This window comes from Onychomys torridus, chromosome 17 (assembly GCF_903995425.1).
Source record: "Onychomys torridus chromosome 17, mOncTor1.1, whole genome shotgun sequence".
Classification (NCBI taxonomy): domain Eukaryota; kingdom Metazoa; phylum Chordata; class Mammalia; order Rodentia; family Cricetidae; genus Onychomys; species Onychomys torridus.
In genome coordinates, this window is record NC_050459.1 from 13,334,325 (window position 1) to 13,361,364 (window position 27,040).

The window sequence follows — 27,040 nt, forward strand, 5'->3', positions numbered from 1 at the left end:
GTGCCAGGGCTGGCCTTTCATGAAAACCCTGAGAGGATTAGAGGCCCTGGCAGGTCATTTTGTGAAGCTGTGAAACTGAAGCCTGGGTTGTGTTGGAGACACAAGATGTTGATTGCTAGAAGCATGAGATATCTGCCAAGGAAATCTGCAGACAGGGAGTTGAATCAGCCTAAGAGAGAAAGAAGTATGTTGTCTTCAGCAAAGCTGGAAGGAAAGAGTCATCTAAACCCTTTGATATCAGACATGAAGATACAAGATGCATGGTTTACCCTATGGGGTTTTGGTCTTGTTTTGGTTCAGTATTTCCTCACTATGTCCCATCCCTCCCTTTTGGAAAGGTGGCATATAGTATGTGCCATCATATTTTGAAGTGTGCAATTTATATTTTGATTTTATAGGATGTTACAGTCAAGAGCTTAGAAGTCTTAAGAAATCTCAGAAGAGACTCTGGACTTTTAAACTGTGTTGTGACTGAAAGCCCATAGGGATCTTTGAAGTTGAACTTAATGCATTTTGAATTAGGATATGACCATGAGCCTATGGGGGTTAGGAAATGGAATGTGGTGATGTGAATGAGAATAGCCCCCATAGGTGCATATGCTTGACTACTTGGTCCCTAGTTGGTGGAAGGAACCACTTGTGAAGGATGAGGGGCGTGCCCTTGTTGGAGGAAGTGGGTAACTAGGGGTGGGCTTTGGTGTTTCAAAAGACTCCTGTTATTTCTAGTGTGTTCTCTGCTTTCTGCTTGTAGATCAGGATATAAAGTCTCAGCAATTCAGGAAGTGGTGCCACAGGAGCACATAATGCAATCCAAGAGTGACTTGGGCTCATTTATCTTCTATGAGTACTAGTTAAATCTAAAAGCCACCAAGCCCACTCCCTTCTCTTCACTCACTAGATAGAAATGTAGAAATCAGACAGCCATATTTTATAAGAGCTATGTATAACAGTCACCTGTGGCTGTTCAAAAGGGCCCTATCCACAGTCACAGCCATCACCCAGATACTCTGAAATGTCACCTAGAAAGTCGGTGCCTCTCATGCTGACCTACCCATCCCAAATTTGCAGCTGTTCTCTACAGTGGTCAGGAGGAATTGCTACTAATGGAAATTGGTTTCAGAAGAGAGATGAGCACAAGAAATAAAAGCAGTACTCTAGTTCAAGGCCAAAGTCAAGAGTGTGGTGAGTTATGATCCATACACAGATCTGTACTCCATTTTTACCCCCATCACCTACATCAGTTAGAAACATCTTCCTCTAAAACAATGAGTGGGTCACAACCTGCGGGTCATGATCCCTTTTTTGGGGGAGGGTTCACATTTTAGATATCCTGCATATCAGATATTTATATTATGATTCATAGTAGTAGGAAATTCACAGTTATGAGATAGCAGTGACGTAATTCTATGGTTGAGAGTCACCATAACATAAACTGTATTAAAGGGTACAGTGTTAGGATGGTTGAAAACCACAGCTCTAAACATTTGCCAAATCAGTATTTCAGTAATTAAATAGATAATTTCAATACAGAGAAAAAATAACACTTGCCATTAGATTGAAAATACAGGTGCCTGGAAAAAGGTCTACACTGACACCAATACCTGAACCAGTATGGTTTTTGTGGTGATCTCCCTTCCAGTGTCTGAAATTGAAGTGAGCATTGACTCTCTTCATCCACCCAATCCTTGGATAGCAAGCTGAGACCAGGCCACACATTCTAGAACCCTGAATGGTACCTGTGTCTCTGTTTCAGCAGGTAGATGTGTGTTCCATAGCACAGGCAGCATCATGATATCCCAGGGACTTCTGCACATAGAACTGCTCACAGCCCCAGCTCTTTGCTTCCTTATTGTTTTTCTCAGGACATTATCTGAAGGAGGCCAAGAAGGGCTAATGCTTTTGCACAGGGAACTAAATGAACCACCCTTATTGCTCTCAACTTCTGCTTATATACAGAATCTGTAGTAATCAGACCACACGGAGAGGCTTCCAAATATGAATTTTTCACATTACAGAACACTTTAGGTATCAGACACTGATTTTCAAATATAAGCCCTGCATGATAGCATGATCATATGTTCCTAATAACTTCTTATGAATGACATAAACTGTGTATCCAATGATTACCGATGTTGCTTGCACATCAGATACTTATGAGGGCTTAGCCTACTGATAGTTAAGGTATATGTAGTAGTCACATCCATAGACACAGAAAGTGGGACAGTGACTGTGAGCTGTATGTGGGATGACATTTTTGTTTTAGGGGTACAGTGTCAATTTTGCTAGAGAAAGGGGATTCTGAACAAGAGTGTTGGTGAGGGTTGTGCAGTCCTGGGAATAAATTTAATGGCACACACTTCAAGAAAATGGTGAGCATTATATTTACCACAATATTTAAAACTTTCAAAACCCTTAGTACCCACACCTTCTCCAATTAAGCTAGACAGTTGGCAATTGGATTGTGTCTAACTGCAAGTACAAAACGCTGAGAATAAGTTAGGTCCTTTTCCTGTGAAACACAGAACAATGACCACTAACTCTGCCAGACTCTTTCATAATTTCTGGCAGAGGAATAGAGGAAAACAGAATTTATAATCAGAGACCCTGAAGGGTTTTAAGAGGAAACTGAGAATCAAGAAGATTGGCCCTAACCAAATTTACTGAATAGTGATGTAGGAGTCCAAGCTTTTATACTATAAAGTCAGTACCACTTCTAGGTGTCCTGGAACCTGATGTCACACATGCTTCCTCTGGCCTCGAAGGTCCTTGGTGTTTCTGAATAGCATCATCGAAGTTTTATAGACTCTTATTCTTGTATAGATATGGAAGAATAGCTAAGAGTTAGGGTCCCATCTGAGAAATGATCATGTTTTCTATTTCACCTCATTTTTTTACATGATGAACCCAGAAACAGAGACTACTGTATATTCCCATTGGAGTTGTTCCTGGACTAGGGCTTCTAATGATGATGATGGAATCAAATAATTAGTTTATTAGCTGTCCTTTGCATTTCAAAGCTAACAGATTAATGCATGCCTAAATAATAGTTATACACCCCCACATATATACACAAAATAATGCCACTTTTACAAATACCGAAAGGCAAAGAACGTCTGAGAATCTCCTCACCCTCAGTCACTGGAGCAGCCTTTGACCGATGAATTACATCTGAAACATTCTCAATGCACCCTTTGTTAGAGATACACAAAGGTTTCCCAGGGCAAGGAGGACAACATGGCAATGGTACCTCTCCAAGCAGTCCTTAAAGATGGACTGTCACTCTTCAGAGGAACAGCAATCTTTGGCAAATGCTTTCCCTAGGCTTGTTTCGTTTCTTAGCAACCGCAAGTTTCTAGAAAGCTATATGCTTGCCTCCCAGGGAGGCCATAGAAATGTGTTGTATCCTTCAATTATTTTCTAATCCTGAAGACATTTTGGAGCAGGGAAGGGGCATTCTTGTTGCAGACTCAAAAGCAGATTTTAAAGTCTACAGACACCTCTACAGACCTGGTTTTATTTGCGCAGAATGATGAGCCAGGCCCCACATCACTTCCTTTTCTGTTCCACTAGTTAACAGAGTAGCACAGGAACCATTTGCTGACATAGGCAGTGGCTGGAGCAATAACACTTGAGTTTTGAAAAATAAGGACAGCTCTTTGACTGAGTCCTCCTTCCAAACACCGAGTGAAGACGGATGAGAGAAAAGGAGGCAAATCTCTTTCAAGCAGAGCTGGGTCCAGAGATGAACCAACCCAAGGCTTCCGAGTTTTGTTAAGCTTTGAAAATAGTCTTAATTGTAACCTGTAAGAGTCTTCTTTTACTAGTAAGTTGATTTTTTAATTGATAAAGATAATGGAAAAGTAGTCCAAACTATCAATGTCCTTTAATGACAGTATAGCATTACCTTTCCCCTCTTGTTATTAAGATGAACAATGGTGTATGTAAATAATCTGCAGATAGTGTGCAGGTGCAGAGGCCCATCATCTCTGTGTATCCACATGGTATCCACTTTATTCTTTCATACAGAATAAAGATGGTCCTGAAAAATTACCCATGGATGAAAAGTCTGCATCCTGTGCTGACATTTATCACTGCCTTACAATATGTAAATATGTAACTCGTTAAAAAGTGAAAGTGAATGATTTAATAAGTAATTACCAAATGTTCACTCTGAGCCCCACGCTGGGTTCCACACTGAGAAAGTGATAATGAATGACAAAGCTGTCCTTTTTATAGTGGTTACACCCTTGTTAGGGGAGAGAGGCCTGCACCATGCTACTTAAACTTGTAAACAAAAGCACACATAGACTTGTCAATGGTGGCCAATGATAGGATGGACCTGGGGAGTGTAGAAGAGGTAAAGAAGGATGAAGGGTTATCCTCAGGTGGCCCAGCAGGATAGGACCCTGAATGGGAGCAAAGGATACAGGGCTTGTATCATGAGGTCAGATAGGAAACCATGTCCCTTTGCTCTTTTGGGAGGATAGGGAGGGAACAGCCACAGGAATGCACAGACATTAAAGGGATAATAATGATTACATAGCAGACAGAGATTCATCTGTGCATTGCTCCTATCTGATAAGTACAACTGGATTTTTCCTTTATTAGAAGTTAAAATGGGAAGACATAAAAAGAATCAATAGATAAACAAGTAGGAGTGGTAAAAAAATAGAAAAAATATTATGCCTGTTTATACAAAGCCAAGGCCCTAAGCAGGGCACAGGGGCTCACGTCTATAACCCCAACACTGAGATGATGAAATAGAAGGATCACTGCAAGTTAAAGGCCAGCTAGAAATATATAACAAGGATGTCTGAAAAACAAACAAAACCAACACTAGGTCCTGTTTATGCCTCTCCAGATTCACTTCCTGGAGGGAGAACATAATGTCTCACAGGACAAGCAAACAATAAGAACAAGAGGATTTTGGCTCAGTGACACTTCTCCCATACCCTCACTCCCTTACTTAAAAATGATTCTAGGACAGATTTAGTGGGAATCAGTGTTCATTGGAAGAATGCCAAAATTGTCCCCTGGCTGAGAGACTCTATGAGTTCTTTACAGAGGTGCAGAGGGAAGAGAACATCATGGCAATGCTAGAGTTACGCTAAGCATGATCACTATATGCCACATGGAAAGGAACACAGCCTTCTCTGGCCACAGAGAAGGGGTTGACTTGTTTCGTTCTCATGGATCATGTCAGCTCTTCTTTACATGCCTCAATTTCTCCTTCTATCTGATAGCAACAGATCCCATATGCTATAGACAACTTTGTAAAGAATAGTTACAAAATAAAGAGAATACTCGAAGGTATACCATGGGGTTAAAATAGTGCTTATGTATTGGAAGAGAAATTATTAGCATGTCAACACATTCCCATCAGTTCTAAATCATATATGACCTTTGGGTCATAACTTCACTCTGCCAATCCCAAACATCTTTTCTAGTATAGGTCATAGTTTTTTTTTTTTTTTCTTTTTTCTAAAGAGTCATTAATCCATTCCCTGACCAGCAGTGGCTAACTTAATTGACTTAACACAGTACTAATGAGGCTGTGATCACATATCCCTAGGGACAGGCTTGTTAGCTTCGGTTTAATCCAATTCAACAGAAAATAAAAGTGTCTACCATGACTTGGGCACAGCAATAAGAGATAAAATCAATAAGGCCTGTCCCCTTCCCTTCGGGACCTCATGATTTAACAAAACTCTAGCAACACAAGTAAGTGTCATAGGCATGCAGATGCTGGGAAGGCTGGCTGGGTAGACTGTAGAGAGCGGTTGAGAGTACTTTGAATCATGGAGGGAATAGCTGAGTGGGGAGGGAGGGCAGGAGCCTGCACAGAGCCATGATACATTTTATGAAATGAACAGCCATCCTAAGAAAAGCATGGTGGTATTTTGAAATTTCGTTACTCTGAGATCCTTGTCTCTCTCCATGTGAGTTGGCTCTATACTACATGTGGCAAGAATCATGGATACAGGGGTTGTGGGCAGGGCTGTGAGGAGCTACAGACAGCCATGCTGGGTAATTGTGGGACTCTGAAATTAAAACAGGAGAGGGAAACTGAAGAATGGTGATTATGCTGGACTGTGAGCTCAGGAATCTGGTTCCAGGTAGCCAGATTGGTGTTCACGAGAGTTCCCTAGGTGAAGTACTGGAGTTGCTGAGGAGCTGTGGGCTCAGAGCATTCAGGGAGATTCCTTTGTTCAGTTTTACTTCTTTAACCTATGATAAACATTTTCTAAAATTTAGATTAGGAACCATATATACAAATAACCTGTCCCACTGTGGGAACCTAAAGCCCTGCTCAGGTGGCAGTCACAACAGTGTATGCTATCAGTAACTCTTCCCTTCCAGTACTAAGTGTGTTTGTTGCTTGAGATACAGGGCTGAAGGTAGAACCACTTCCCAACATGACTGCTTTGTGAAATTTACACCTGTGGGACACAGTGGTCAATCAAGGTCACTATGAAAAATAAAATGTAGTCACTATAGTCATCATTGTATAGAAAGAATTAATATTAATAGAGGCTTGCCATCATCAAGATCCAGCAGCAAGTCCTAAATAAGACATGATCTTGCCACAACAATCCTTAAAGTTTAAAGATTCTATTTGTAAAGGCCGGGGTAGAGCCCTTAGTGGGAGAGCACTTGCCTTGCCTGAGTCCCGAGGTATCAATCCATCTCTGTTACAACTGAAGAAGAAAAAGAAAAGTATGCACAGAAAGGTAGAATATAGTAGCTGGGACATGTGATCTCTGTACTTGGAGAAGCTGAGGCATGAGAGTAACTACGAGCTCAAGGAAAACTTGGCCTTTACACCCAGACCCTGTCTCAGAAACAAAACAGCAAAAATCAAGGCTTACCCTAATAGTTGCAAGTTAACTTGACTTATTCTGAAAGGACCTATTCACTGAGCTAGCCTAGGGAGCTCATGCACATCCCAGTACTGCAGAGGATGAGGCAGGTGAGTGATGAGTTTGAGACTAGTTTGGGCTTAACATCAAGATTTAATCTCAAAGCAAAAAAAAAATCAAACAAATAAATTAAAAACAAATAAACAACTAACAACAACAGCACCCAGGGACTATGGATGAAGCCATGATAAAGTGCTTGCCTAGCACATGCAGAGTTCTAAGTTTTAGCCCAGCAATGGGGGAAAGAGTCGGGGTGGGGATGGGAGCTGAGTGTAGTGCAGTTGGTAGAATCCTTGCCTAGAAGGCATGAAGGCCCAGGCCAAATTCTGATCAGTGAAAATGAAATCCTTTTAAAAAGTGATGGAAATTGTGCTTGTGCACATACAGGAGGTATGTTCTCCTCAGGACAGGATCCTCCCCTAACACAGCTCCTTCTTTCCTATATCCATCTTACTCATAATTCCTTGTTTTTAATGAAGATACTTTGTCTTTTAGACAGTGGTCAATGCTAACAAATAGTTTGGAAACTTTCCTCCCACAGACTTAATTCAAACAGGAAAGCTTTGTGTTAGGCTCCATTAACTGAATAATTTACTTATAACACTGGAATTAATATTTAGATTGCCTTAAGAAAACCACAAAGGTTTCCAGGGAAACAATAATAATTCAAACAAAACTAGAAGGCAGCTACTTTATCAACTTAATAAAGTAAACCCTCTTCAAACAAAAAGCAGCTCCAAATTACATATAATTATAGCACATTGGCTACAATTGAGCTCATCTTGACCACATCAGGCATTCATCTGTATTATATGATAGTCATTAGTATTGATTATAGGAATTTAGAAAGAACTGAACTGACTTCCACTAAAAGAGCTGCTAAAATTATAAAATAATAAAAAAATCCCCTTTCTGTTGTAAACATCAGCAGTATAGTAAACCTGTGGACTATCTGCCTTCACATCTCACTTCATCCAAGACTCAAGGCATCTTTTCTGGGCCAGGGTGCATCAGTTTGTGTGTGAACACACATGGGTTCTCCAGACGCATGGAAAACAGACAGCGAGTATCATCAATAAATACAGGTCATGTGCATCTAACGCCAGTGGTCACTGTGCAATGAAAACTAAGGGTACCGATGACCTTCAATTGAATTCCACCCAACTTTCCTTACAATGGAACACACCTCTGAATAGTGACTTTTCAGTCCTGGGCTGTAGAGATCCAGCTTTCAGGCCTAGGCATCTCTTTTCATGGAATGACCCATTGATCCTCGAATAAAGACCCTTTCAAGGGATCTGTAAAATCAAAGCTCTTGTAAATCAACATAAAGACATAACAGGGCCTTTCCATTGTGTTGCCAGATGGTGAATGTAGCACTCAAGCAAGGACAGTGTGCCTTACACAAAAAAGGCCAAGGCCACCTAAGAAAGTCCCCTGTAAAGCAAGAATAGTTTGGGATTTTACTGTATATATCATTTGAATCCACGGTGCCTCTTCAGTGCAGATTGAGATCTCAGGGGTGTCAGTCAGGAGGACAAAAGACATATGTGATTGACATCCGAGCTAGTGACCGATTGCCTATCCACAAAGTGCCTATTTATCTGGATGACTGACAAACTGTGATTGATAAGATTATACTTTTCATCAGAAATTTTCATTAAAATGTATCTTTAACTTCAAAGAAAACATTATATTTGTTGCCAATGATGAAGTAAAGTTGTCTAACATAAACTGAGAAATTCTGAAGCCTATCTATTACCATTAGTTTGACAGATTCCCAGTGCTTAAAGATATTTCCAATGAGACATTTCAGTATTAATGAGTGTGATTTCAGAGTGGGAAATATTACTGAAAACTGGAAACAGGGACAGAGGTGGTGGGTGGTACAGAACTATGTGGGAATGCATAACCCTCTATTTTTCTCCTAGCACTGGAAACAACATGTTTTTATAGAAAAAAATATTTTCAAGGTAATTTAGAAGGAATGCTTAATGGAAATTAACATATTCTTAGCAATAATGTAGTATTAATAAATTTACAAATGTATGTTAGTGTTTTGCCTGTATGTACCAGGCAAAACACTAGAGGGATATATATATTATATAGGGCAACATAAAGAATGGTAACAGAGAGGAGAAGAAGAAGGATATTAGATCACTGACCTTCTCAACTCTGAAATGAATGAGACAAAAGAACAGCAGACATCCCAGGGTTCAAAGGGTGGGGGCAAACAAGAAGAATCATCGAGCAAATGTTGACCCAATCTACAAAACTGCAGCCAAAGAAGCAGAGAAAACTCAGTGGAAGCAGTGTTACTGCCATGTTAGAGGATCAATAGCACCACCTGTCAAACCACTAAATCAAAACAGAAAATGTGAATAAAAGGAAACTGAGCTGTGATATCACTATTGATTGAAAAGATTCTGAAATGGAATCAACACAGATACCCATATCCCAAAGAATGGATAAATGGAAATGTAGTACAGGGGCTGGAAAGATGGCTCAGTAGTTAAGAGCACCAGTTGCTCTTGCAGAGCTCATGGGTTTTCAGTTCCCAGCATCCACATAGTAACTCACAACCATCTGCAACTCCAGTTCCAGAGGATCTGACACCCTCTTTCTGAGTTCTAAAGGAAGCAGACATGCACATGGTATAAATACATATATGCAAGCAAAATGATCATACATATAAAATAAAATATAAGTAAGTTTAGAATTTTAAATATGGCACATACACATAGAGAATTTTATGAAGCCGTAAAGAAAAGTTAAATTATAAAAACTAAAGTAAAATGGAAGCCATTAGATATGATTACATTAAGCAAGATGTGTGTGTGTGTGTGTGTGTGTGTGTGTGTGTGTGTGTGTGTGTAGTTGTAAAAGTGGAAAGGGGACCACAAAGGCAGATAAAGAGTTGCCCAGAAAAGAGAATGGTAGTAATATAACACTGCAACATGAAAACAAAATTCCTCTGAGAGGGAAGGTACAAAGGGGTATTGAAGAACAGATGTAGAAGAAGACAGGAGATTCAACACAAAACAGACTATGATTGAAAACTCCATAACAAAATCTAATATGTTATATACTAATTAAAAAATGAAAATTACTATTTATAAAAATGCTAATTGGACACGTTTTAAAACCTCAAGGTAAAACTGTAGAAAGTACTATGGAAAGTTTTGAGTCGTATTTTTGTCAACTTGAATGAAAACTTAAAATCTTCTGAAATATGTAAATTATAAACAGTTAACAAAGGGAGATGTGTACATGAAGAAACTGTTGAGTCTGTGGCTGAAGACCTTTCTTGAGAAAACCCCTTTCCTGGTGGCTTCGTTGGTAAATCTCCTCAGCATTTAAGAAAAAGCCATTACCAAGTATGCACAAACTGTTCTAGAATATTCTAGAGGAAAGATTTCCCAATTAATTTTTATATGATAAGCATTACTGTGACAGTACAACCAGACAAAGTCCGTATAGGAATATACATCATGAAACTGTGTGTCAGAGATGTGTAAAGCTTTAGAAAGTGAAATCTAACAGCATGGAAGCAAAATAATGTCAAGTGATGCACGTAGCCTACAGGCAGATGCTTGTCTGGCATGCATGAGACTCCCTTTCTCTCCATAACATCAAAAGAAGACAGGATATTTAAAAGTCTAACACCTTTGGCCACATTAATTTTAAGCACCAAGTCTGATATTGATACATTAGAAATCAATGTATCAACATGTTATATTAACAATTTAAGCAGGTAAGCCAAGATAATCTCTATAGATGTAGAAGAGAGTTTTCACAGAATCTTGTATTCATTTGTGTTAAAAAAAAATCCAAATGAATACAAAATGGATCACTACATCCTTGACCTAATAAAGGTCACCATGGAAAACTTGGAACTGATATCACACTCACGATCAAAACCAGAATTCTTTCCTCTTCAACTTGAGAATAAAGAAGCCATAGACAGTGCTCATTCCCAACCAACCTTGTAATAAGGTTCCAGGCTGCTCATTCAGGCAAGAAAAGGAAATATACAAGTGGAAAGCAAAAGTCTTTTTCCTTGAAGAACTGTCTGGCAATAAGGTCCTATGAAATCTCAAAATAAAATCAAAACACTCTTCAGATTTCATTTCTAGCCATTTCCAAAGTCTTGGTTGTTGCATACTTGGAGAAATGTGAACAACACAAAGACCTGGGGAAACTAAGACACTAAAACAGAGGACTGTGGGTGTCTTCTAGAAGCAGATTCTGTCTTTCTTCCCTGACTGCCCCAGCATGCACACTGGCGTCCCACTGGCCCATGTCACAACATAAAACATAGTCTAATTTTGAAATTTGAACACTTCAGAAGTTCAATGTATTCTTAAAAATCCAAACTGGGATTTTTAAATCTTTTAACTATGACTCTTCTGTAAAGTAATAATAATCATGACAATGATGATGATGATGATGGTCATGATGATAATGATGATATTGATTTACATGCATTCCTTATCTAAGACAGAAGAACCAGGACACATTTACAATCTGATCAAACAAAAATGAACCCAATAGCATAAACAGCCCACTGTGAAGCATCTGGGACTCAACAATCGTCTTCTGGGCTTCAGAGAGGCTGGGTTGATTTGGTGCTCTCCATCTCTGTCCTCTGCAACAGACACAGCCTATCATGCAAGCTTAGGTTGACTTCCCTCTAAACCTTGTCTTTGGAGATGTCTCATGACCCTGGCATCTCCCTTTTGCTGGAGTCTCTATGGAAATGGAGACTGCCCCTCTATCAGTGGCCATTCTGGCCTCTATTCAGAGAAATGCTGACCCTGCCACATAGGGACAAGCCTCAGCTACACACACCATGACCTCTTTACGCCTTTAAACCAGTACCATAGGTGGCATAGTATCTACCACGTTGCTGCCTCAGGCCTCTCTGGACCACAGCTTCTTTTTTCTGACCTTGAAATGCTTGTGAGAAGATGTGGCCTCAATGATGCATCTTATTATTCGTAGGTGATTATTCTATCTCTACCGACAAGTGCCTATAATCCCGTTGAAGCACAGGTTTCACTTCCACAGATTGGTGATACAAAATAGCACACGAACAGCCCTGGCAGAGTCTTCGCTTACCACTGAGCCTCCATAAGCTAGGCCTCAATCACGTGTGCCTCTTGGAACAATCGTGTATTCTGAGCTCCCGCTGTTGCTCATGAAGCTCTGAGCACTCCATACCCTTTTCAGGTCAAAGTTCCAAACCCTTTCACGACACTCCCTGTGCTGGCTAGTTCTATGTCAACTTGACACAAGATAGAGTTATCTGAAAAGAGGGAAATTCAATTGAAAAAAAAAATGTTTCCACAAGGTAAGGCTGTGGGGCATTTTGTTAATCAGTGATTGATGGGTAAGAAAACCCAGCCTGTTATGGGAGGTGCCATCCCTAGGCTGGTGATCCTGGGTTCTATAAGAAAGCAAGCTAAGCTTGCCAGGGGGAGTAAGCCAGTAAGTTCCTACCTCCAGGTTTCTGCCCTGTTTGAGTTCCTGTCCTGACTTCCTCCACTATGATCTGGAAATGTAAGCCAAAGACACACTTTCCTCCCAACTTGGTTTTTGTCGTGGTATTTCATTTCATCATCACAGCAATAGAAACCCCAACTAAGACACTCTCCAAAATAGCATGGTCAAGTCCAGCAAACCAAAACCCCATTTTTTTTTCTTCCATGGTTCCCTTTTTGTTGATGTGATAAAACACTGACAAAATCAACCAATGGGAGTAGGGGTACAGGATGGTTGAGGAAAGGGTTTATTTGGCTTATGGGTTATGGTACATGTCATGAAGGTAAGTTGGGGAAGAAATTTGAGGCAGAAACCTGGAGGAAGGACCTGATGTAAAGGCCATCAAGGGGTTCTGCTTACTGGCTTGCTTCCCATGGACTGCTCATCTTGCTTTCTTATATAGACTACCAGCCCAGGAATGGCATCATCATTAGTGAATTGGACCCTCCCCCATCAATCATTAATGGAGAAAATACCCACAGACCTGCCTACAGTTCAAACTGATGGAAGCAATTGCTCTATTGAGATTCCTTGATCCCATATAACTCTAACTTGTATCCAGTCAACAGCAACAACGACGACAAAAACCCAGCAAAATATATGAATAAAAATCACTATCTCAGTCTCTGCTCAGAGAAGTGTTATCTAAACCTCCGAGAGAGGGAGAGACAGAGACAGAGACAGAGACAGACAGGATGGGAGGAAGAGGCCCAGGTACCCTCATTCAATAAGGCTCCCAATTTCTCCTTCAACAACCTGCACCACTTTGGGACTTTGCTAGATGTGTCATCTTGACCTTAGATTTACCGGACTGGTACATGAAATAAACCTTTCCTGAAAACTCACCCAGTCTTCAGCACTGTGTAGCTGGCGACAGAAATTCTAGTGATACCATCAACTTTGTGACAGCCACCCCACAGACAAGCATCCTGCTTCCCCATCCTCTTTAATGGCATTGTTGCTGTGCTAGGCTCACTGAGCATCCATGGCCTTCCCTCTACATGACTGGCACAGCTTTTCAGCCCATGTTAGTAGCTTTAATTCTGTCTGTCTCTCAAATAAATGGGCAGATTATAGGAAGGAAAACCCCTTTCTTGTGCCCTTCACTCTTGATTTTCTTCAGATTACTCTTGTTTACTAGCCCTCCACATAAGGTGAAAAAGATAGGTTTCTAAGAGACAGGAAGAAATGCAAAGCCCTGGAGTGTTTGTAATCACAGTTGCATCATGGTAGAGTAACTGGAGAGGGGTGTCCAGCTTTACATAATCCTATTTGATCGGCAACATCTTGGAGTAAATGACACTGAGGACCAGTAAGTAGCATTTGTCACTCTGAAAGCTTATTTGAGGAAATAATCATGAAGCCATAATACAAGTTTTGTGTTATTTATTTTTAAGCATTAGACTATCAAGTTACACACACCATATACACAAAAACATGTGTACACACACACACACACATATATGAAAATCTGAAGACAATTTTTTTATATACTTTGAGAGTCAAAGTTTTAGCCTTACTCAGTTTCTGAAGCCATCAATTCAGGGTACCTGGAAATTATCACCATACTATGTCCAGAGTTATGCAAATACTGCAGCTTCTTAATTAATGACAAGTTATGTCTTTCCATCAAGAGGACAAATGAGATGAAAATGACAGGCCAGGCATATATGTTAGAATATAACTATGTTTCCAAGCCATTGTTTTGTTTCCTACCTGAAGTCAGAACCTGCTCTTCTGCCATTGTCTGGAATTCCAGGATCTGGACACATGTCAGAGACCAGAGCCACACCTCCCTGGGTCACTGTAACAGAGAGAAATGGTGTCAGAAGATTGCCCAGGCATCGAGGACATACTCAAAAACTGTATGCAAGACACACTCATGGCTTCAATGATCACGATTCAAAGTGAATTCTCTTATACTAAAGACAGCTCAGCTACATTAAAGTGAATCTTTGGTCTTGAAAATCAAAGACACCATTGCCCATGAAATGATGGTGATGTTCTTTGGTTTAGGTCTCTCTGCTATTGAAGAGGTGAACATTTAATTAGCAGTTCATTTGCTTTTAATGATTGCTCTTGTGTTGGGCCAGTTTACAGGACTAGGGAAAAGGCCTGTTCCTATGAAGAAGACAGCTTTGTCTTCTCCCCATGGATAATAATGCAGATGATAATCATTAAGATCTATAATATATATATGTCTAATAAAATTAATGCAAGTTTAAATGTTGAATGTGCTTTACATTGAACTGGCATGGGAATAACCCTTTGTACAGGTGTGCAGTTTCCTTTCTGAGTCTCCTAAGCCTCTTGTCCAGTTTCCAACACCACAGAGCAGTCCCTAAGAACCATGTGCATATGGGATAGAGTGGATGGCACTCTAACATCCATCTCACACTACATAAACTGTCTCATCAAATCAAGGAAAGTTCTTTGTATCTTGTCAGAAATGTGTTGAACTGAGGGCTTGTGATCCAGTTCAATTTAGTGAGACATTGGTGTACACCCATGGCGATGCTTCTGAGAGCGATCCCTGTGTGATATTAGAGCCCATCTGCTCTGAACTCTGGAAATCGCCAGGCCTGGGATTTGGTGGCATCAGTCGCTGCAGCACAGCATAGAAGCAAAAGAAATGTGTTGACAAAAACCAGGGGAACACAGAACAAATGTAGCACAAATACCTTCTCGGTGGAGCATTGTGAGAAACACACACAGAAACAGCCATGGGGCAAGAATTGTGTATGCTGTAAATCTATTCCCCAAGAAAGAGAAAGAATTTAAGGCATTTTCAGACAAACCAAAGGCAAAGTAGAGCATTATAAATGGAATTTTTCTGAGTTGAAAAGAAAGGACTTTAGATATGATTTCAAACCACTGAAAATGAGTTTACCCATAAAAGTAAACACATAGAAAAGAAATATGAAAAAATAGAGACACACATACTTATGTGTGTATATATATATGTATATACAGATATGAAAAATAGCATTATTTTGATTTGCAACTTCACTTTTTGTTTTCTGTACTATTTGAAAGAGAAATACATGAAATAATTATAAATTTATGTTGATGAATATTAATGTATAAAGATATAATTTATGAAATCAATAGCATGATCCTAGGGGTTGAACTCTAAGGAGAAAAATCTTTGTATGTAAGCAATACTAAATTGGTATTGATTTCATAATTCGGGTGGTGTGTGTAATTCTTAGATAAGTACAAAGGAAATAGAATATTCATGTAAGAGTGAATCAAACTTTGTCAGCATAAAACAACAAAAACTAAACAGACATTAAGAGAGAAATGGAGGAAAGAAAGAACAGCAATCAGATGGTCAAGCTGGTGTCCTCCTTGAAGATGTTAATTCAAACATAATTGGATCCCACATCCACGTAGAGGCTCAGTGAAGCCCACCCAAACTAGGGGCTGAAACCCCAAACCCTAGTCCTTCAAGGTGCAACTGTATTTGGAGATAAGTAATGTGAAGTGATGTTTCAGTTAAATCCTAATACAACTGGTAGTAGAGTTGGGAAGGTGCACATGTGAGGCCATAATCACAGAGAAGCCTATGGCAGGAGTCAGGAAGACAGCTTTCAACAACTGAAAAAGCAGCCTCAGTGTAAAACAGACCTGCTGATTCCCCCCACACATCCAACCAGGAGAGCTGTGGAAAACATGCTCTTCTGTTGCCTAAGCAAGAAGGGTCCACAGTACAGTGCCACTATGGTCCTAAATGATCAATACCCTTCCTACTCAAAGATGGGTGGGAAAAAGAGTTAAACAATAAAGAAAAAGAAATGGCAAAGGCCTACTGAACCCTGCTCAATGGAGGCTGAGTTTTCAACTTAGGACACAGTGAACTTGCCAAAGAAAAGAAGCTAAATTCAAAGGGAGAATAGGATCTGTGCAGTGCTGTGGGCAGGGGGGTGTGTTATTGCTAAGTGTTTGGAAGCTCGAGTGGGTAAGAGAGAAACATTAAAAAGTTGATGATGACAGATGATTTGGGGTGTGAATATACTTAATGCCTAAGAACTGTGTATTTAAAATGCCTAAAAATAGTAAAATGTATGCCATATATGTGTGTGTGTATCTATATACAGCTCTCTTCACATATAGATAGTAGATGTAATTGCAGCTATTGTTGTAAATACAACTATAAACACTTCATATAGATATTCATGCATACAGACATAAACATAGCTATGCATATAATACAGATATATACCTATAGGTATAAATGTAACTGTGGATGTAATTCTGTAATTACCCATAATTCTGAAAGGTCTTGTTTCCTCCAGCCTGTGGTTTTATTGAGTATCCTGTGCATATTAACCAGTATGAATGGCTCACTAGTTATTCTCTGAGCCTATTTAGTAAAGTAGTTAGTGATTTCAAATCTTGAGGCCATGTGATTTCCATCATATTTTTCCTCTAGTTAAGTCCCTCCTACAGAGTCCCTCTTCACTTGAGTCCCTCAACTAGAATAGCTCTGGCTGGTCCCAGGATGAAGTAATCCCACTGGGAATAGAAACCACAAAGTTTTGCCAGGAGTAGATCACATGTCAGGATCTTGCCTCTGTCTGAGGTTCTCTAACCTGTCAGAATGTCCTTCATAGGCCTTGGTACTCAAATACATGGTCCTCCATTGGTGACTCTGTTTGGTGAGGTTATGGAGTCTTTAAAAGGTGGAGCCTTGCTGGAGGAAGTATGTCAATGGGGGCAGGTTTTGAGAGTGTATAGCCTCACCTCACTTCCCAGTTTACCCTCTCTGCTTTCTTTGTGTGGCTGACGGTGTGATCTCTCAGCTTCCTGCTCTGACTGCCTGCTGCCATACTTCTTCCATCATCATAGACCTTCCCTTTGTAACTATAAACCAAAATTGGCCTTCTTCCTTGGGTCATTTTTGGTCACAGTATTTTATCAGAGCAACATAAAGTAACCGATGAGCCAAGGTTTATAGAAAGTGTATTTTTGGTTCTCCATTCAGTTTTTAAAAATTTTTATGTAGGGCAGTAATAAGAAGCAATGGGAAGAATGGATGTATGCATCCAACTTAGGTGAGGACCTTCTTGATTTTCCAGTGACAACCCAGAAAACCTTACTGAAGAAGAGAGTCTTCACTGAACTTCTCTGAGGGCACTGGGTGTAAACAAGGAAATGTGATTGTGGATGGCAGAGGGTTACACAGATGGGGAGGTAACCTATATGTGATTGATGCAGAGGCAGATGTTTGTTATAAGGTGACAGAATATGCAGGGCACAGCCAGGGTATGGCCAAGCCAACAGTAAGCTCCACACTTTCTCTGTGCATTACTAATGGGTAATGCCTCTCAGACTAAAGAGGGGATATGGCAGTGACAGGGAGATATAGGGATAATCCTACTTCAAGCAGAGGCCCCAGATCTTCAGAGAAACAGTTTCAAAGGAGAACAATCAACTCCATATATACCATTTAACTAGAATTTTTTTTAGACCGTATCTTTCCAAGCCTCACAGGATGCATGCCAGAGATGTTAATAAATATGTTAAATTATAGCTGAAACAGTTAAAACTCAAAACTGAAGTACTGAATAGAGGGACTCATTACATACATTGACTGTATTTTTTTTTTTTAAAGGAAAAACTTGCTAGTGAGTGATCAGTTACAGATGAGAACATTTGTACAAATTTTGACAGGAGTTGAAAAATTAAAGGTAGAGATTATGATAATATAAATAGTTATTTGCAATTCTGCATTTGGGGAGGTGTATATGGATGTACAGGTGCACGGGCCCCTGTGTGTGCATTTGCATGGACATTGGAGGATCACCTCTGGTATTATCCTTTATGCCTCCTCAGGTATTGCCTACATTGCTCTTTCTTTCAGAGACAGTGTCTCTTACTAGCCTGGAATTTGCCAAGTAGACAATCTAAATGACCAGTGGGCTTCAGAAAGCCATCTTTACTGCCACTGAGATTACAAGCAAACACAACCATCTCTAACATTTTTTTTTCTTTTTATGTGGGTTCTGGGGATCAGATGTAGGTATTCCTCCTTGTAAGGCACTTACTTCACTTGCAGAACCATCTCACAGTTTGCTGCATATATATTTAAATGGCTTTTTCATAGCTTGTTAATGGAGAGTAAAACATTAGCTGGGTATAAAAGCACTATGAGGTATGCAGTGCAGTTTAATATACTTGTACCTTAAGTGTCCTGCTCTTGTGAATGGCAGTTAAGAACAACATTGAACTTATCTGGAACAAATCACAAAGTTAGAGTTGGGGCCCAGGCAGGGAAAGAGCCACTGAGGATGCCATGGTTTAGCTACATATAATGAGGCAGGGTAGAGAAAAGCTAATGGAGATGAGGCTTATACTAATGAAATAATAAATAACTAAGAATAATAATTACGACAGTGATGATGCAAAAGTCAACAGGTGCTACTGTGAGAATCTACAGGTACAATTTGCATGACTTGGCCGTTACTCCATAGAATTACCCCACACAATTTTCACATTGAAACACACTTGACAGACACTAACAGAATTTCGATGCCATTCACTTTATTCTAGTTTACCTTTTGTTGCTCTGATAAAACACTGACCAAAAGCCACTTGGGAAAGAAAGAATTTATTTGGCTTAAACATCTTGGGGGCAGGACATTCTCAATAGGGAAGTCAAGGCAGGAACTCAGGGACTCAAGACAGGAATCTGGAAGCAGGGCTCCAAGTTATACAATGCAAGGCTACCATAAGCAGGAAGTTCACTCACCCTAGGAGCACAGGGCAAACTATGGTGGATACTGCTTGCTGTCTTACTTGCTCGATCATGCTTTGCTAGATTTTTATACAGCCCAGGAGAATGGTGCCTACCACAGTGGGCTGGGTCCTCCCATGTCAATTATCAATAAAGACAACCTCCCCCCATCCATAGGCCAATATGATCTAGAGAACCCCTCAATAGAATAGCGACTCTAGGCTATGCAGAGTTTACAGTGAAAGCTAGCTAGGTCAACCCTGAACCTAGGTTCCAGACTGTGCACACTGAAGTGATGCAGGGAACTTTAAGTATTCAATCACTTTGCAAGCTAAAATTGAACTATTCATGAAAAATTACTTCATTTTCAATAATTGCATTTCTTTTATACCAATTATAACAATGATAAAATGACACTGAGGGTAAAAAATGGAAGTAGAATGGTGTTGACATCTCATCCCCAACCAAAGATTCTCCCGGGATTCCTTCCAGCCCTGTGGCTGTAATTTCCCTTCATTTAGAACCCTGGGTTTAAAGGAGATACACAAGAAGCACAACCCTTCTCCCCATGACCATGGCAAAGAAGGGCCAAGTCTTTCTGTGGGGCATCCTTCCAGTTAAAATTTCATTTATCATGGGAATAAATAATCCAGAATAGGAGCCATTTTCATAAGTTCACATTGTATGGTCATGGTGAACTTTATGGCTTGTTATTATTGCTTTTTTTAAACCACTGACCTTCTTTTCTTTAGTAGCCCTCAGATATATTTCTGCTGGATCAACTTTGGGACAAACTAACCATTTGAATCCTTCAGGGAGGCGACACCATCAAGAATGTCATACAAAATATATCTCGGTTCAGATTTCTTAGCAGTTATGTCCCCACTCTGTCCCTGCCCTTTTGATGAGTGATAGCCTGTTCCTGGATGTGTGACAAGGGGACACTATAGACCACAGACTTTGCAGTTTGAAATAAATAAGCATGCACAGTTTTTTTTTCCTAAGGCATACAGAAGCCTTGGTCTTCCTTCACCAACAGGGAAGCCACTAAAGAATAATGCCTTCTCCTTCTTATTTAGGACTTTATGAAATTTCATTTCGTCAAAGGGATCTTTAGTTGGCTTCTTCTAGGACCACCAATGGTGATGGGTTTGAGGATAGTACAACTGTAGCCCAATGATGTTCATTAGAACATAGCAAGGAATGAATCTATATCATTACAGGGGGCACTGGGTTTCCCTTTGTTCCTGTGGAATATTTGAAACCGACGGCAAGAACTGTTGGCATTGGGTGAGGAATATTTATTAGTACTGGTCAGGTCGATGGGGTAGTTTACACAGAAATAAATTGTCATAAACCCACTGCTTTCCTGGGATCCTTACGGATTTCTTATTGATATTAATGGATCTCCAGTCAGACCTAGAGAACTGGCTGTCAAGGGCTGGGTTTTCCAAACATCTAAATTATGAAAATATGTTCTCTCTAATCAAATATATTAATGCCATGTTTATTAAACCCATTTCCCAGTGAATATCTTTCTATTAATTTTATGTCTGAAAATTTCCCAAGTTCTCTTATCTCAAATTCTGCTGATATGTATGTGCTTCAAATAATCTGTTAGCTTATAGCGGTTTATGAATTTAAGATATATTTTCAATTTTAAGGTGATTCCCTAATTACATTACTTAGAAGCACAAAAGAGAACAAAAAAGTTCCAATGACATAACAAAGAAAGAGACTGTTTGGCTCGCACTTGGGTTCTTGCTCTTTCTCACATAATTGCCTCTGCTTCTGTTTAGCTGCCAGAAGCAGAGGCAAGCAGCGTACTTGATAAATGCCGTCATAGCAATAGTTACCCTTCCTGTTTACAAATCACCCTGGCAGGAAATTCCCAAAGAGGACATATTTTCCTTATGTATCTTCAAATTAAACCACAATGTTTCTTTACTGTTCAAAGGAAACGAGAAAGTAAGCTCAGTCAAATATAAAATTCCTGTGAGTTAATGGAATTAACACCAGGGAACACTTCAGGAGAGCCTGGAGAGTGACCTGTCAACAGCCTCTTCAGGCCCTTGCTGCACTCTGACGTATGTATTTCAGGACCTGGAGACAGCCTGTGCCCTGCGCTGACCCGTGGGAGCAGGTCAAATCCACAAGGAGAGTGCAGGGGAAGGATACCGCCAAGGGCCATAGCCTGGACTTTACCCCTAGTCTTTGGACATTTGAAACTCTGATTTCAGGATTTGTGAATGCTTTTCAGGGCTCGTGCAAAGAGACCCTTCTCACAGTCTTCTCATACCAATGGCAAGATCACACATACATACACACACACACACACACACACACACACACACAAAAAAAAAAAAAAAAAAAAAACAAACAAACAAACAAAAAACCAGATTTCTTTGCATGGGATCGGAGATGCCAGAACATAAATAAAACAAATATATAATTATTTTGGGAATCTATGTGTGTGTTTGTATTCATATGTGTGTGTGCCTTTATACATGCATACATGTTTCATTTTATACATGATATAAAAAGGTGAATATTTAACTTCACAATAGATACCATGTAATTCATATGCATATGTGACATATTCTCCAAGCATTTACAAATATATATAACAATTAAATGTATATATTTACTTAAATACATATTTAATTGAACAATTATAAACTGTATGTGCATTAAAATGCTAATTTAATGCATCATATCAAATATACCGTCATAAAATCTCAAACCTTCCATTTGTTAATTCTTTGACTTAAAAAAATGTATTATTAAGATTTGGGGGATTTACTTTTCTTTTATGTATATGAGTGTTTTGCCTACATGTGTGTAAGTGTGCCATGTGTGCCTAGTGCCCTTGCAAGCCAGAAGATAGTGCTAAATCCCATGGATGTGGAGTTACAGAAGGCTGTGAGTCATCATGTGGATGCTGAGAACTAAACCTGAGTCATCTGCAAGAGCAGCTAGTGATCTTAACCACTGAGCCACCTGTCCAGACTCTTATTATTATATATGCTTTATGTCTTTATGTGTGTGTGCATGTGTGGGATGTGTGTGTGTGTGTGTGTGTGTGTGTGTGTGAGAGAGAGAGAGAGAGAGAGAGAGAGAGAGAGAGAGAGAGAGAGATCATGTGCATGTGGGTGCTGGTAGAAGAGTATGGGCTCTCTTGAAGCTGGAGTTCATTAAGTGGCTGTGAGCCACCCAACATGGGTGCTTGGGATCAAAAACTCAGGTGCTTTGAAAAGCAGAAAACACTCAACTGATGAACCATCTCTCCAGCCCCAACTCTTTGATTCTTTTTTTGTTTTGTTTTGTTTTTCAAGACAGGGTTTCTCTGTATAGTTTTGCGCCTTTCCTGGAACTCGCTTTGTAGACCAGTCTGGCCTTGAACTCACAGATATGCACCTGCCTCTGCCTCCCGAGTGCTGGGATTAAAGGCATGTACCACCAACACCTGGCCTCTCTGATTCTTAAAAATAGGAAATACTAATTTTAAATATCAGAAATACTCACTGCCATCTTTTGATAGTAGTATGTAAGTGATTTTAAAATATTTTATTTAAGAACATGGCAATACATTAAAGGATTATTACTAGCTATCTACTAGCTATCTATAGTCTATCATATATATCATATAAATATGAAAATAATGAATTATTAAAACCTATGATATATGTGAATCATTATAAACACATACAGAGGCAAAATGTCTGTACTCAGCTGTACAGACATTCAAATATGTTAATACCACTATTAAATGTCATGTGATATGGATCCTTGTTATGTGTTTTCACTTCATAATTTATAATGTTTAACATAGCACAAAATATAAAATGAAAACTTAGAAATTTTTGTTCATTTCATTTTAATGCTTTCATTTATTTTGCATACCAACCACAGTTTCTCCTCCCTCTTCTCTTCCCGTTCTCTCCTCCCACCTCCCATCTATCCTGCCCCCTTTCATTCCTCCTCCATCCAGAAAGGGCCAGGCCTCCCATGGGAGTTAACAAAGCATGTCTTATTGTGTTGAAGCAGGACCAAGCTCCTCTCTCTCTTCAACTGGACTCCCGGAGGAGCTCTGTCCACTGCTTGGCTGTGGAATCTCTGCATCTCCATCAGGTACTGGATGAAGGCTCTATGATGACAGTTAGGGTATTCACCAATCTGATAACAGGGGAAGGCCAGTTCAAGAACCCTCTCCACTATTGCTAGGAGTCTAATCTGGGGTCATCCTTGTGGATTCCTGGGAGTTTCCCTGGCAACAGGTTTTTCCCTAACCCCAAAATGGCCCCCTCTGTCAAGATATCCATTTCTAGAAAACAGGACCCTAAGAAAGACACAGGGATCCCCCAACAACAGAGAAATGGATGGGATCTACAAGAGCAAACTGGACATGGAGGGGGGATAATGAAGGGGAAGGACTGAGGGAAAGAGAGCTTAGGGGAGCGGGAGATACCAGCTAGATCAAGAACAGAGAGGGAGAACAAAGAAAAAGAGACCATGATAAATGAAGACCACATGGGAATGGGAAGAAACCAAGTGCTAGAGCGGTCCCCAGAAATCCACAAAGATACCTCCACAATAGACTACTGTCAATGGTTGAGAGAAAGCCCAAACTGACCTATTCTGGTGATCCAGATAGCCAAACACCCTAACTGTTGTGCTAGAACTCTCATCCAATAACTGATGGAAGCAGATGCAGAGATCCACGGCCAGGTCCCAAGTAGAGCTCCAGGAGTCCAATCGGTGAGAAAGAGGAGGGAATGTATGATTCCCTAGTGGAGACACACGAACTATGAACCAATAGCTGAGGAGCCCCCAACTGGATCAGGCCCTCTGGATAAGTGAGACAGTTGATTAGCTTGATCTGTTTGGGAGGCACCTAGACAGTGGGACTAGGACCTGTCCTTAGTGCATGAGCTGGCTGTTTGGAACCTAGGGCCTATGCAGGGACATTTTGCTCAGCCTGGGAGGAGGGGACTGGACCTGCCTTGACTAGGACTCCTTGCTAGACTGCCTTGACTGAGAGAGGGCAAGAACTCCTTGCTCTGGAGGAGATGGGAATGGGGGATGGGCTGGGAAGAGGGGGGCTTTACATCTAATATTCACTTATAAGTGAGTACATACCATATTTATCTTTCTGGGTCTATGTTACCCCACTTACAATGATTTTTTATAGTTCTATCCATTTGCCTGCAAATGTCATTAATTTTTTTTTAACTGCTGAATAATATTCTATTGTGTAAATGTACCGCATTTTCTTTCTCCATTTGTAGTAGAGTATTATTTTAAGTATGCTAGTTTTGTTTATGTTGTATTTATTTAATTCTGTAAAGCAGTGTTTCTGTGCTTATGTAAAACACCTGATGGGCTAATAAAGAATTGGCCAGCAGGAGCAAGGATAGGTGGGGCTGGCAGACAGAGAGAATATATAGAAGGAGAAATCTGAGGGAGAGGAGAGATATATCTAGCATACAGAAGGAGGAGGACTCCAGGGCCCAGCCACACTGGTACACAGCAAGCCATGGAGTAAGAGTAAGAGAATGAGAAAAGCCCAGAGGGATAAGTTAAGAAAAGCTGGCTAGAAACGAAGCCAAGCTAAGGCTGGGTATTTATAATTGAGAATAAACCTCTGTGTGTGATTTATTTGGGAGCTGGGTGGCAGGCCCCTCAAAAGAGTAAAAAACAACATCCACTGCTATAGAATAATTCGTTTGTATACTGGTTTAATAAAACACTGATTGGCCTGTAGTCAGGCAGGAAGTACAGGCAGGATAAGCAGACAAGGAGAATTCTGGGAAGAGGGAGGCTCAGTCAGGAGATGCCAGCCCGCCATCTAGGGAGCAGCATGTAATGGTACACATGTAAAGCCATGAAAGGTGACAACATATAGATTAACAGAAATGGGCTTAGTTTAAGTGTGAGCCTGAGCTAATGGCTATAAAATGTTAATTAATATAAGCCTCTATATGTTTACTTGGTTCTGAGCAGCTGCAGAAAACTTTAGCTACAATCCACTCTTCAGTTGAGGAACATCTAGGTTGTTTCCAGGTCCTGGTTATTACAAATAATGCTGCTATGAACATAGTTGAGCAAGTGTCCTTGTGGTATGATTGAGCGTCCTTTGGGTGTATGCTCAAGACTGGTATAGCTGGGTCTTGAGGTAGATTGATTCCAAATTTTCTGAGAAGTTGCTGTAATGATTTCCAAAGTGGCTGTATAAGTTTGCACTCCCACCAGCAGTGGAAGAGTGTTTCCCTCGCTCCACATGCTCTCCAACATAGGCTGTATCCAGCTACATTACTGAAGGTATTTATCTTCTGTAGGAGTTCCCTGGTAGAATTTTTGGGGTCACTGATGTATACTATCATATCATCAGCAAATAGTGAAAGTTTGACTTTTTCATTTCCAATTTGTATCCCCTTGATCTCCTTTTGTTTCCTAATTGCTCTGGCTAGAACTTTGAGTACTATATTGAATAGATAGGGACAGAGTGGACAGCCTTGTCTTGTTTCTGATTTTAGTGAAATTGCTTTGAGTTTTTCTTCATTTATTTGATGTTGGCTGTGAGCTTGCTATATGTTGCTTTTATTATGTTTAGGTATGTCCCTTGTATCCCTACTCTCTCTAGAACCTTTTATCATGGAGGGGTGGTGGATTTTGTCAAAGGCTTTTTCAGCATCTAATGAGATTACCATGTTTTTTTTTTTCTTTCAATTTGTCTATATGGTAGATTACAATGACATATTTTCATATGTTGAACCATCCCTGCAATTCTGGGATGAAGCCTTCTTGATCATTATAGATGATTTTTTTGATGTGTTCTTGGATGCAGTTTCCAATATTTTATTGAGTATTTTTGCATCAATGTTCATGAAGGAGAGTGGTCTGCAATTCTTTTTTTGATGCATCTTTGTGTGGTTTTGATATCAGGGTAACTATGGCCTCATAAAAAGAATTTAGAAATATTCCTTCTGTTTATATTGTTGGAACAATTTGAGAAGTATTTGTATTAGCTCTTCTTTTAAAATCTAATAGAATTCTGTGCTGAAACCATCTGGCCCTGGACTTTTTTTTTTTTTTTTTTTTTTTTGGTTGGGAGACTTGTAATGATTGTTTCTATTTCCTTAGGTGTTTCCTTAGAGTCTATTTAAATTGTTTATCTTGTTTTGATTTAATCTTCATATGTTGTACCTATCAAGAAAAATCATCCATTTCTTTTAGATTTTCCAATTATATGAAGTGCAGGGTTTTGAAGTATGACCTAATGATTCTCTGGATTTCCTCAGTGTCTGTTTTTATGTTTCCCTTTTCATTTCTGATTTTGTTAATTTGGATATTCTCTCTCTGCATTTTGGTTAATTTGGATAAGCGTTTGTCTATCTAGTTGATTTTCTCAAAGAACCAACTCTTTGTTTCATTGATTCTCTGTGTTGTTCTCTTTGTTTCTGATTTATTGATTTCAGCCTGAAGTCTGATTATTTCCTGCTGTCTACTTCTTCTGTGTGATTTGTTGTTGTTGTTGTTCTAGAGTTTGCAGGTGTGCTGTTAAGTGAATAGAATGGGATTTCTCCAAATTCTTTATGTAGGCACTTAATACTACGAACTTTCCTCAGTTTGGGTATGTTGTGGATTCATTTTCATTGAATTCTTAGAAGTCTTTTACTTTTTTCATTATTTCTTTCTTGACCCAGTGGTGAGCTGTTCAGTTTCCAAGAGTTTGTAGGCTTTCTATAGTTTTGTTGTTGTGGTTATTGAACTCCAACCCATATTGATCCTATAAGTTACAAGGGGTTATTCCCATTTTTTGGTATTCATGGAGATT

At 39.8% G+C, this 27,040-nt stretch overlaps 1 protein-coding gene across 1 annotated transcript in view; it reads right to left on the reverse strand.

Annotated features, from left to right (window-relative positions):
• The window catches only part of Csmd1 (CUB and Sushi multiple domains 1), a 600,818-nt gene that overhangs the window by 487,167 nt on the left and 86,611 nt on the right, over nucleotides 1-27,040 (reverse strand). Inside the window, exon 3 of the mRNA XM_036209300.1 lies at nucleotides 14,181-14,268. Within this exon, the coding sequence (XP_036065193.1) occupies nucleotides 14,181-14,268 (88 nt within the window). The remainder of the gene's footprint in view (nucleotides 1-14,180; nucleotides 14,269-27,040) is intronic.